We start from the raw sequence: 13920 nt of genomic DNA, 5'->3' as shown, positions 1-13920 counted from the left end.
TACAAACTTAATTTCACTTTCCAAAAAGATTTACCTGAAATTCTCGGCAATTTTTCCAAGTAAAGCAACCATTTTCCTTGTCGGCCGGCAGTCACCGTTTGGACTTGATATGGCCATTGAATGTTGACTTTAACATGGGGCAAATCCCATTGTCCTCTGTTTTCAATGTGATAGCGATGAATTACTCTTGATCCGATATCCTCCAAATACTTCATCTGCGATTCTCCGACCACTGGTCCACCAAAAAATAGATTGGTCGTCCCTTTCCTTTAGTTATCGATGCTGATCAGTTCATTGACATGTATAAACTATATGAAACTTACCCAGATATTATAAATTCCGCTATCCTTTCTAAAATTACTTTAATATTTGCGTCAGTGTGTTGAGATAATTCTTTTGACGTTGAATTCACTTTTAAATATAGGTTAAGCGACTGCTCTTTAGTATTTTTGGTGATTTCAAATCTTAACTGTAAGTCAGCAACCGCTTTGGCTTGGAATGGATTACCAAGGTCACATACCACTAAAGTCTCATTTTTAAATGAGCATTTTACATTGTTCTGAAATTACAACAGCTGTGATTATTTTGAGTTGCTTTGTAATGTGGCATGCATTTACCTGTTTTCCTTGTTCAGTCTTTACGTTAATGTAGCTCAGAGCTTTGGGATGGAAGACGAAAAGTTTAGCTTCGTACGCGGATTCTCCTTTGTTTGTGATGTTAGCGTTTAAAATAAATTCCTTATCCACGGATTCTACAATGTACTCTCCAAAACCGTCAACTTCTGTAAAGTTATATTTTTGATTAAAATTAGTTTTTTGCTTAAAAATGTATGAAGCCTGTCTGACAAACATTTTTCTTAATATTGCTATAAAAAATTGTTATTTAGATTTACTAGTGTGGTATGACCATTTTTATAGTCACGCATGATATTTTCCATACGACGTGGGTAATTTAGGTACACAATATTTTATCTACTATTAACAATCAAAATAAGAATTTATGATACTTTTGAGGAATTGTGTGGTTTTGACATCTCATACCGGGTGGTATGCTGTTAACGTGTAACGTGTGTTTAATTAATCTAATTACAGAGTTTTTATATTACTGGTCTAACCGTTGTATATCTATTACTTGGTTGATATGTTGAGTGAAGACCAATAATTGTCATTGGTAGAAGAAGTACTTAATTTATTTGATAGTAGTAGTAGTTGAGATATTTATTATTGGAAGATCAGTGTAAAGAAGTCATAGAAGATCAGACACGAGGAGTCAGGGGCACGCAGGAGCATATTTTCCATCATATGAGGATGAGTCCCACGTGCGATGAAAGACGATTATACGCGACAGTGTCTGGATAGCCCTGGCAACTATAGGCATACCGCAGAAAATCAACATTGTCACGAAATTATATAACAGAGAAAGAGAGAGAGATATGGCTATCAAGAAGACGAACATCACCACGGAAGGATGTACTAACCAGGGGCCACAGATGAATTTGGTCTTCGCAGACAACATTGACGCGGTCAGAAAAAGTACTGTCGGAGTCAATAAAAGCTTTCTGAAAACGAGGTGAGATGTAAGAAAGTGGTCCTGAAGGTGAGATGTACGAAAGTGGACAGTTTAAATACCTTGGAGTCAGGATATGCTCACACAACGACAGCAACGAAGAGAATAAAGCCTGTATAGACAGTGGCAACCTATTAATAGGTGTTTCTTTGCTGTGCAAACCCTTATGCAGTCCAAAACGGTGTCAAGAGTGTCAAAACTCAGGGTGTACCAAGCTGTAATCAAACCGATCATCTGCTATGCCTCTGTGAAACCCTTATTAAATACAAAGAATTACCCGTACTAAATACACCGAGTTTCAACTAAAGCAGTTCGAAAGAAAGATCCTGAGAATAATATTTGTCTCCATCAAGTATCCAAACACGGAACAATATCGCATAAAGGCGAATGTAGAAGTTCAGGACCTATACTAATAGCCGGTTATAGTCAGTAATCAGTAAAATTCCAGCCTGTGAGATGGACTGCAAAAGTCCAAAAAGTACCTGACAACCGACTGCTCAAGATAGACTCGCTCTACACAAGACGCTGCTGGGGCGGCCAAGACTTCCGTGGAGGGACATTATTTTAAAAGATTTACAAACTGTGAAGGTACATGACTGGAAAGAGGCCATGATGGACCGGGACCGATAGAGGCAAATCGTTAACGCAGCCAAGACCCACCAAGGGTTGTAGTGCTACTCAGAAAGAGAGAGAGATGAGGGACGATTGATCTTAATGCTAGACTTTTTATAAGCTTTCGAATATATTCAAGGCATAAGGCGTAATATGTGGGTAATATCCAAACAATTAATCAAAAAACACGGCCGAAGATTAACCTCATCTCTAGTACTCCCAGACAGTCAAATACCTGGGATTCATTTAGATACGAAAGTATCATGTAGAGAACACATACATTGTATGGTCAAGAAAGCAGTGTTTGTACCCTTAGGATCGTCATCATCACTGATCGCGAATACTGGGGGAGCGATGGTTCACAATCGGATCTTAAACGAATGAACGAGCTGGAGTGGGTATCTCTGACTCAGTTCCGATTAGAAGACACACAGCTCTGCGATAACACGATACCGTCCTAGCAGAAGTATTTACAATTTTCCCTTGCAACATGGACCTACTACTCATTCCCCAAAGTCGACAAAACAGCAACATTTTTTCAGATACCAGGGGCCTAATTCTTGAAAGCAGGGAACGGAAATCTCTGGAGAAGTGTTGATAGAATGTGACAGAAGAAGCTGACAATAACGGGTTTCTGTCACATTCTACAGGTCTTTCTTCTGATAACTCCCTTCCCTCGTCTCAAGAATACGCACCCAGGGGGCCTATTCTTGAAAGCAGGGAACGGAATTCTCAGGAGAAGTGTTGATAGGATGTGAAATGTGACAGAAGAAGCTGACAATAGCGCGTTCCTGTCACATTCTACAGGTCTTTCTCTTGATAACTCTCTTCCCTCGTCTCGAGAATACGAACCCAGGACTACTATTTAAGCACTTTCTCATTCAATACATTACAAGGCGTTATAGGCCTAGGTGAGCGGAGGGCGTTTAAAACCGCCATTGAGAAAGAGAGCTGATCAGCAGAGGGTATTTCTGGGACTCTACAATGTAAACTCACATAATGTGTGTACAAAGCAATTTCTACAAATAATGCTGACTGTAAAATTGTAAACTATGCTCATGACACAATAACGTTAACACTTACTGCTTTGAATCAATCACACAAAAATATGATAATATGCTACAGATGACCCATAAAAAAACAGACAAAAATTAAAAACAAATGTACTACCTTTTGCAACTTGTACCAATTAAGTATTAGCGGATTTTAAAAAATGATAATACCGCTAGATTTTTTCTCCATAGATAAGTAATAATAACTATCATTTCTGGCATCCAGTTGACTATACTGGAATGAAGGTTTTGTTCTTTGGTTATCAAGCCCTATAGCCTCTCTGATGAGCCGTAATACGGCGAAACCGGTTAGAGGATTGGGATTGATAAACAAAAAAACAAAACCTCACCATTTTCAACCATAGATAAGTATTTTGATCAAATGAATCCAAGTATTAGACAACCCCATGGGTTTTCTAAAGTTTCTTATTTGAACAACATAAACGTTTTTCTCTCTACGTTCCACTGATAGCACAAAAGAAATCAGAAAACGATAAAACGATTTATTAGTTCAGAATCCCAGTTTAAGTAAAATTTTAAGTTAAATCTTCAATTTTGAAACATTTGTATCTCCAACTTCGCTTTTTTTACCTACTACTACTTTTTCAAAATACAGTATGTGTTACCAAATTACCGTCTCCACCTTGTGTAGTGTGTAGTGTATCAAATATTCTAAATATGATCAGATTATCAATTCCAAAGAAGTCTTCTTACATGTTTCGTGTGCAACTTTGTCAGGTACTGATAACTAACATTTTTGTTAAGGTTAATTTGAAGTTGTATCTTTACTCAGTTTATACAACTAATATTACTGTAAAAAATTTTAGTAGTACTATTATAGAGACATAATAAAACTTTACTTAAATTCATTATTCAGTCAATGATAACTAATGAAAACTTACGTTTTCCATTAGTTCCAGCTGTCAGGTACAAATAACTGTCACAAATGTCATCGTCACCGCAATCCTTCTGGAAATTAGCTTCAAACTCTTTCAATGAAGTTGTATTTAGGATGGGGGAATGGAATTTTTGATCGTCTTCCAACGTGTATTTCACTTGGAACTTGATGGGTGAAAGAATGTCGCTTGCTACTTTTACATAGACGAGTTCTTTCTGGCAGTATTCTTGACTTAAGTCCGTAACTTCTATGGTTCGAGTGCTTTGGGGTCGCCTGATGTCAGGATGTATTGGATTGTTAAACCATATTCGTGATATGATTTTTGGTAGTTCAGTGATGTTGTAACTCACGTTGAACGTGGTCATCACATTGCTTTTTCCCTCGATGGTAAAACAAGACTCGATAGAAAAGCTAATAAATGACTGGGGTTATTGGGATAACTTTAAGTTGCTAGGAAAAGTATTACCAAGTGTTGTTTTGATTGTTTCTGTCAGCAGCACAGCCTTTTCTGGACGCGTTGATGTTGGTCATGTCTTCGCTTCGTATGTCAATTTTAATGTCGATTATTGGTCTAGTGAGAAATAAAAGTGCTTTGTCTGATTCGTACGCGCCAACTAATAAGTCTGGATAGGAATTGCCATCCATATCTAAACCACCGCTAAGTGAATATCCAAATGTCTTTAGTGAAGCGAATTTAATAATTTGGGAAGGTTCGGGCTTTAGTCCTTCACTAGATCCTAAATAAATGTAGACAGCTCCGTGGTTGTTATGGTAGGGCGCACCAATTGCAACATCATTATAACCATCTTTGTTTATGTCGCCAATAGAGGTCATGGCAAACCCGAAACGTGATTGTTCAGTACCGTGGAACACCGCATCCCAAGTACAATCCTGAAGACATTTCGTGAGGTTATAATAAACATAAACAGCGCCTCCTTTTTTGTCTGAATAATAAAAGGGAGCCCCAACAAGTACGTCATCATAACTGTAAAAAATATGTTATAGGCAACCTAGTTTGCAGTAAAAATAACCTACCCATCGTTGTTAACATCAACTACTAAAACCTCGTAGCCAAAACTGGAAGCAAATTGTTCACCAGTAATCTGCAGTCTGATATCCAGTATTTCATTAGAAAATGTACTCTGGTCAACTTTTTCAAAAAAGTATACTTGACCAAACATTTCAGACCTCGGAGCGCCAGAAACGTAAGTGAATTTGTTTTTGTCAAAAATATGACCACCCGCTACACTCATACCTAAACAGGAATCGACCATGAAATTCTGTGTCTGTTCTCTTATTAGCAATTTTACCTAAATAACTATATTTATCAATAGGAGTTGGATTATCATTTAAAGGTCCTCGGTAAAGAGTCTTATCTCTATGCAAGAAGTCGCCTTCCACGTCCTGAATAAAAACTGTACCTCTCCAAGTGTAAGGGCCTGGTGCACCTACCAGAGCACTATCGCCTACAAAAGAAGCGCTGGTACCAATTTGACAGAAGCCGTACTGCTGGTGTAACCTAAAAATTCCTTCTGTTAATCAAATTCTTTATATATTTTTTTTACAAAATATATAGGTATTTCATAAAAAGCCAAACAAACGCTTTGAAATATCGGTAAAAATTTGATTGCTTAAATTTTGCATATTTTCGGTAAGAAAATTTATTCAATTTTTAATTAAGAAGACTGACAAAACAGAGGAAATTGAACAGCTGTTTTGTCAAAATAATTGGAGCGACGCGACGTTTGAAAATTGGGAGTGAGGACAGAATCGGTGTACAAGGCTAGAGATGGGAAAAAATAAGTGAGGAAGATAATTAGATTAGAAAATTAGTAACTAAATATCACAATCACACATTGGATAAAGAGAATAAGAGCGAAATGTACAAGAAAGAGAAAACTAAATGTACCTGCAAGAAAGCATCTGGATATAAAAGTATACTACATAAATGCATAAAATACGAATGAAATAAATGCAAATAAGGAAAGATGTCTGAAAAGGAGGAAATTTACCAAGGTTTGGCAAGAGGCAAGAGTGTGATGGTTTCTCAAGTTCAGGTAAAAGTCTTAAAAAGTTGTGGGTGAAGATAAAACGTTGGAGCATAGTCAAGTTTTCATGGTTCACTGAAAAACTTCAAAGAAGACAGCTCCAAGTCAGTCACATATTCAAGATACCTTGCAGAGTATTATAGAATCTGAAATTATAATTTATGACTCTGAGAAACGGACTAAAATCTCACAACACGACATGAAAACCGCTGGATTTAGTTTTGATGAAATAACAAATCTAACCCAAACAGGAATGCAAGAAAAAGAAGCACCATTCAAACCTGGGGAAACTATCCAAGAAACTCGTGTGGTATCAGTTATTCCGGTATAACCATAAATTCAAGCAGATGTTCAGGCTAATGATAACTTGGATCAACTTTCTAAGGTTATTTGAATGAAATAAGATAAATAAGCGTCAGTATTGTTTCCAGAGCTCTAGAATTGAGCCTATTGAAAATTTGAATGGGAAGGTGGAAGAGAAAGAAAAAGTGTACGTTTTGGTGTCATGAGGATAGTTTGAAAATTGTTGTGCGAAAGATTAGTATAAGACGAGGCAGAGCAGAAAGACTATGTTCTATAGTTTGAAAAAATATGTTTAAAGGCTTCCAGTATGAAATCATTAAACTATGTCCCACCTGCATGAATAAATGTCAGGATATAATGTGTGAGAAAAGGTAGACGGAGTGTCACAAAGGAGAAGAAAAAAAGTTGCCTGGAGGATTGGGCAGAGATGCAAGATATAAAAGAGAAAAGAAAATCAGGCAAAAATCAACATATTTGGTAGTCAGAGTGGGAGAAGAGAGAATCGAATGTGATAATTGGGTTTATGTATCAGGGATGTGATTGGATATGAAACAAATTGGAATCCAGCATGAGAAAATGAATGTAGAAGTGGCGTAAGTAACGCAATGAATACAATGAAGATCCAGTAGACTAAGTACCAATAAGAGTAAGCACCAAGTAAGAAACAAGACTATTAGAGTAAACTTTCCATTAAGCCATTACATTTCATCTGCCACTAAAATGCCAGTGTCTCTATTTATATCCAACATTATCTGTTACATAATTTGAGATCTTTTTTGAACAGATCCCATGTTCAAGACCGCAAGCGTCAAGAGGGCAGTAATTTTTTTACAATGTTAGTCGTTTTCTGATTAGTCCATATTTGGGAGAAATGTCCCGGTTGTCGGGAGAACTACTGTTTATTCCTTCTTCATACTTCCTGTAAGTTAAAATTGTCTTCTTGAAAAAAAAAATACTTTTTTGTACGTTCTTCTTTCCCACCCTGCAGTTGCAGTTTCAGACCATGAAAATCAACATAAAACCAATAAATCAATTTCCATGATACTGCAAACCGCATTATGATTCATTCTTTACCGTTTGAAAATGATGAAACTTCTCTTGTGATCTATTGTGAGTGGTCCCAATTATCGTTCCCAGATAGGTGACCTATGCTACTCTGTCTATTGGTGTGATGATCGTTAGCCGAATCTTCTACCAGTTTCTCTACTGATTACCATGATTTTGGTTTTACAAATGTTACTTAAGGTTTGTAAAAACTGCAGGCTTATTGGCTTTAGAGAGTACCCATTGTAACTGTTCAAATGACCTATCAAGCTAATTTGTCAGCTGATGTCATAATCCACACTTTTATTAAACCTTTTTGAAAATCTAACATCTGGAAAGTGTGGGGAGACTTAACGAGGAGTATGGAGGATAGCTATCACATTTTGTAGCCATTTTGTAAAACTAACTAATTTTGTATTATGACTACGACATATTATCCAATATGAATAGAACTTACTTTTCAGTAGGTAAACCTTTGCAATACGTCAAAGGATTTTCGTTGATTACTTTTAAATTGGACTCTATCAAGTAGCAAAGCCCTTGTCCATATTGGAATTTGGATAGATCTGGACTTTGAATATACCTGTGTCCGCACACTATAACTTTCCCTCCTGGTTTATGAGATCGAACAGTAACGCCTAAAAAATAAATTTGACTAAAAATAATATCTTATTTTAATATAATCTTATTGAACTTACCAAGCCACTGTCCATTTTTAATTTCATCAGGTTGTGGCGGTCGTAAAACATCTTCTTCTTCACCAACATCGTCATAATCATAACTTGCTGCAGAAAATTATTTAATGAATATACATTCAAAATTTTAATCTGGATGAATCTAAGGTAATTTGTTGTACCAAATACTGGTAACCATTGTTTAGTTAAACTTGTGGCTGTTATCTTTTTTAATAATCATCCTTAGGTTCATCCGTAAATGAGACTGTTAGTAAGTTCACAAAAAGAAGTTATTTTTTATCATTTAATAAGAAGAATAATTTATAAAAAGAAACTTTCAACTTCTTTTTGGGAAAAATCTGTAGCAAAAGATTCTACAGGTACAAAATGTGAACTTTGATTTTCATAACAAACTGTTCAAAACTGTTAACAACAAAGATCCTTATTCACATTTTGTTTTATTTACAACACTATGCCTTGTATTTACAAACTGATTGCCTGAACTCAAAATTCACAAAACAAAGCCTAATGCTAAAATGTAGTTACACTAGGTGAAAAATAGAATGCAAGTGACAAATGCAAATTAAACAAAAATAAAACACAGGCGAAATATTAATCAGTGATCCAAACAAATCAAAAGAAAACTCGTCAAACTCTTCACTCCTCAAAATGTGTAAAAATATAAGCGCAACCTCAAAAAAAAAACATCGTCGTGGTCTCGTGAGTTAATATAAAAAAGTAGTTATAATTGTTTAATATCTGGTTATTTGATTAAGTGTGCTCGAAAAGCTGAAACCCCAACGATCTACAGCGTTATTTTGGCTGTTATGCTGTAGGTTTTTTTTAGTATTTTCCCTTTTTTAGTAGCCACTCAATTCGGATGTTGTTGTAATATTGATGGTTATTTTCTCACAATACATGACTTTTAATGGATAAAATATATACAAAAGAACCATCAATATGTATGTCATCCAAATACTTTGGTAAGATTGGTAGTTTGTTAAGAAGTAATCGAATTTTTTTTTCAATTTGTCCAAAATAATCTGTTAAAACTAACATTTGTCTATTTTTCCTGAAGTTAATTGTTTAGCATATGCAGGGTATAAAAAAGAACTAAAATCTCCTGCAGTCAATAAAACCGATACTTGTAATATACTTTTTGAATTAAATAAATTTCTTTGAAAATTTGGGAAGATTTCGAAAACGCGAAGATATACAGACTTATTTAAATTCGGACTTGCTCAGTTTTGAATTTAATACATGTCCTGTCACATAATGTTTTAAGTTTTAATTGTTTTGTAACAAACTTTAAAAATCATTATTCAAAAATAGGAATTTCCATATCTGATTTTTGCATAATTCTTTTTGAGATAATTTTTGGAAAATATGCAATGTCTTCCTTTTGGGAAAAAATGTAAATTTTAACATATATCAACTTATTTTGGACAAACTGTATTCAATCAATAACAAATATTAAAATGTTACAGTTATAGCTAAGGTTAAGAAGAGCCCATCGAATATTATTGTATTTAATTTAATATGTATGTTTATTGTGTTTTTGTTAACTCAATCAAAGTGTGTATAAGGCTAAGTAGGAGCTGACAAATATAGTTGGAAACGACAACTCGACCTTCTTCAAGAACCAGATGATGCTGATAATGATATACAGGGTGGTACATCTCGATCGTTTATGAAAAAACTACAATAATTAAGAAAAATCTGAAAATTTGGGTAGCCACCAAAGTTGATCGATGCAGTTCCCGGATGACCACCCTGTATAGTCAAGACGTTTCATGAGTGAAAACACAGGTGACTAATTCTTGTCAATTGTCAGAGTATCCTTTCTAAACAAATTAAACAAGAATAGATATAATTATAGTGATCTCGTCCGATGTTGCCGGTAAAGCAAAAAGTCGCAATTTCGTCTTACCGTACTCGCAATACGATTCATAATTATTTCTACTTTTAATACGCATAACTTAAAATAAAACGAGGATTTTACTATACTGTTTTGTTTAATTCTGCAGCTTGAATAGTGGCGTCACAGTGAAGTGAACAGGTGAATTTGATCAAGTGATTTTGTCGTAAAACTGAGCAAAACTGTGAAGTTTAAGTCATATTTTTCAAAGACATGTGGTACCTATAGGACATTTATTTTAAGTTTGGCAACATTTTCTAATTAAATGAAATAAGTGTATAAAGATTACCTAAAATATTTTAGTGACATATTCATGAAATCAGTGGCAACAAATATAGGATTTTTGTTGGACAGCTTTAGTAACTGATATTTTTATTCTGTTGTATCTAAACAATATTGGTTTTGATCAGTTTGTCTTTAAATGTTTTCGTTTTCATGATATTGACTATATTAAGTAATTGAATTTTCAATATTTGAAACGGTTAAAGATATAACAAATCAGTTTTCATGTTTCCATCTTACTTTTTTGAGATCTACACCATTTACATATGTAATTTATAAAGCGTTATTTGAATTTTAGAAACCATGTGATGGATTTTAGAAATATCACTTGTATTTCAGAAACGGTACATTCAATTTTAGAATAATAACTTTGATTTAGAAATTGCAAATTTTATTTTAGAATAGTTTCTTATATTTCAGAAAAGATCAGTTGGATTTTTGACACGGTTATTTGTAATTTGGAAAAAGTTGTATATCAGAAATGTTCAACATTTTTGTAGTGAAAGGTAATTGTGCTGTTATTGCTACAAAGTTATTAAAAGTTTTAGCAAATTAAAATATGTCAATTCGGATGTAAATTTTGTATTAATTGACAAAGGTATTCTTGTTGACGCTTTGTAACTCGTAATTGTTACTATAGAACAATTTGCTCTTTGTATATTTTATATAAATTAATAATCCAGATGGGCGGTTTTTTTTTTTGTAAGTGATATTAAATTAAAATATGGACTAATAACCAGACAGAAACATAGTAAAATTCTGAAATTGAAATAACTTTTTTCAAAATACACATGACAAATTCTGAAATTAAAATAACTATTATGAAATACAATTCACGCTTTCTAAAATCAAATTTACGATACTGAAATACAATTTTTAACTTTTGAGATCCAACTTATATCTTCTAAAATCTAAGTGATATTTTCTACACTACATGTGTAAATGGTGTAGTATTTTAAAAAATTTTACACATTACAAATTTGTATTTTTTTTTGTAATTGATGAAAATTTCAATGTATAATAGTTTCAATATCTCTGAAATGACAACATTTGTAGAGAAACTGATTAGAACAAAAATTGTCTAGAAGTAGCAAAATGTAAAAATCTCATCAGTTACTAGGGTTGTCGATAAAAAACCCGTTGGTCCCTTTGATTATGTAAGTGAAGTAAAGCTGGATGGATTCGAAAATATTTTAGATGTATTCTATATGGCCATAACATTTAATAAAATTTGTAATTAAAACTTGTATAATTGTTTCAATCACCACGTACAACCGGGCCTTAAAAACGTTAAAAATCAATTAAAAGAAACAGCCGCTCAAAAAAAGTAAAAGTTTGCTATTCTATTTATTTTCTCAGTTTAGTTAAAGACGCAAATAAGTGACCCAAGCAAAACAACCAGAAAAATTGCATTATTTCATTCGAAAGATTTTAGATGATATTTTTTTTAATTTTTATATCGGGGCTTGGACAGGAAAATAGACAAAAGTTTCAGTTACATATTGTGACAAAAAATTTGTTTTGTCTGCCCTCAGAAATCACAAAAATCATTATGTTTTGAGAGATATGTTATATTATAAAGTAAATTTAAACTGAATGTATTACATAGTATATTTGCATTAACCTGTATAATACAGTGTGTCCAAATACTGCCAAAAAAAAAGTTTGCGGACTTATGTTTATATGAAACTTTAGCAATTAAACATGTCAAGGAATCACCCCCTTTCGTTTGTACATGATATTTAGGAACACCCTGTATATTGCGGGAGAGAGATCACTGATTATTTCCTTCCTATCAATTTTGACCAATCGCTATCAAGAATTAGTATAACAAATGTAAATTTTAAGTGGAAAAATCACTTGACAACTGTCAACTTAGCTGTCAGGCAGTTTTTCCGGAAAAAAAAATCGAAAAAATTTCACACTCCTCACAGCAACATAAAGAATAGTGTTACCCTTTCTAGCTTGAAAGTTATTGTTCTTATTAATTATTGTTCTTATTGTTTTAATTAAAATAAAATGTTTATTTAACTCAGGAAATAATCTTACCAAATATCCCTCGTGCATCTAATTTTTCCTGTGGAAAAATTGGAATACTCGTTTCTAAGTAGTTTGTTTTAACAAATTACTTAGAAACTCGTTTTTCAGAATTTTTCCGGAAAAATTAAATGCACTAGGGATATTACCCCCGAATATACTGTATAATTATGAGTTTATGGTAATACTAGCCGTCTTATTATCGGGGTAGTAGGAAATGCACATTGTAATTTAAAATACACATGAAGTATGTCTGGATGATAATACTGTGATAATATGCATATGCATGTTTGATGCTCAGAGTAAATAAAGTAAGTCAGTAAAATTTACACAAATGATATAAATTGACAAAAGTAAACTTTTTTACATTCGACAAACGAAAGTGCCAAATTATTATATAACGCAATATATTATATATATTGCGTTATTTTTGACATGACAGTTTTTCTTATACCTGTGACCATAACTTGGGTATAAGAAAAATTTAAAATAATAACATAATTTCAAATAAAATTGTGTGATGTGCTTTATAATTTACTATACAATTAAGTAAGTATAATGAATATGTACATGATTTGAACAACATGATGGCTATGTAAATGGTTAATAATAGGAAAATGCTTATTTACAGCTTCAAAATATGTTACAGTTTTAGTAGAAATACCTTCAACCCTTAAAACAGACATAACAAGTTTCAAGTCGATGAAGTCTAAGAAGCACGGGTTTTATGTTTCACCATCAAAAGTACCAATAAGTTATCGAAAGTGTTAATGCAGCAGGCTATCAGTTACTTGTCTACTGTGATTGAATACCAGCCTCCGCGCATTGCTACTGCAAGGTGTAAGCATGCAACTAATGAAAAATTAGCAAAAAATACTCATGCCTTTACCGAAGCGGCACCATTATGGTACCTTCCGTTCGGTTCGAGACCACCACTTACATATTTTATACTTCCCTCCGGGTTCTGTGAGTGATTCCCGAAAACAAAAAATGGTAAAATTACTAGTCGTGTTTTTGGTTTTAACGAAAGTTTTTACAAAATAATCAAAACGCTAAATTGCGTCACGTTAATAGAAACATTCATTAAAAATATTTTGTAAAAACTTTAAACACGAAAACTACAAAAAAATCTTTTTCCGCTGTGTAAAATGCAAGTGTAACAGAAACAAAACGAGAGTAAAATATTTATACAAACAAAAAAAATAAACCATATAACGTTAGAATTCGGTTAATTTTACACAATGGCTTGGTACGTAACCGACCAGCTGCAAAATCTAAAACATCAAATCTAATATTTGTGATTACTAAATTAAATACTAGGTCCTAGTGGTGTTTATACAACCAGCTAAAAATCTATTTCGGTTAATAAAGTTTAGATACACTTTTTCTCCCGAATCCTTAAAATCATCTAATCTATAAACACTGGTTCTAGAATTGATACTAAATTAGCACATTACCCCTATTGGATCAATCAATTGAATGACTG

The 13920-nt window shown here is 33.4% G+C and overlaps 1 protein-coding gene across 2 annotated transcripts in view; it reads right to left on the bottom strand.

Annotated features, from left to right (window-relative positions):
- mew (multiple edematous wings) overlaps window positions 1-13920 on the bottom strand; it is a 154672-nt gene that overhangs the window by 8141 nt on the left and 132611 nt on the right. Inside the window, exons 3-12 of one of the 2 annotated variants that reach the window (XM_081977989.1) lie at window positions 13375-13398; window positions 8222-8308; window positions 7981-8161; window positions 5439-5647; window positions 5164-5383; window positions 4595-5113; window positions 4133-4539; window positions 618-781; window positions 324-559; window positions 35-267 (exon numbers count right to left, since the gene is read on the bottom strand). In XM_081977989.1, the coding sequence (XP_081834115.1) occupies window positions 35-267; window positions 324-559; window positions 618-781; window positions 4133-4539; window positions 4595-5113; window positions 5164-5383; window positions 5439-5647; window positions 7981-8161; window positions 8222-8308; window positions 13375-13398 (2280 nt within the window). The remainder of the gene's footprint in view (window positions 1-34; window positions 268-323; window positions 560-617; window positions 782-4132; window positions 4540-4594; window positions 5114-5163; window positions 5384-5438; window positions 5648-7980; window positions 8162-8221; window positions 8309-13374; window positions 13399-13920) is intronic. The other variant, XM_081977998.1, reaches the window with a different exon arrangement.

Source organism: Ips typographus, linkage group LG1 (assembly GCF_016097725.1).
Source record: "Ips typographus isolate SLU linkage group LG1, UJ_Ityp_2.0, whole genome shotgun sequence".
NCBI classification, from domain to species: domain Eukaryota; kingdom Metazoa; phylum Arthropoda; class Insecta; order Coleoptera; family Curculionidae; genus Ips; species Ips typographus.
Note: the sequence above shows the minus strand (reverse complement) of the source record. Positions and strands in the feature narration are given on the sequence as shown.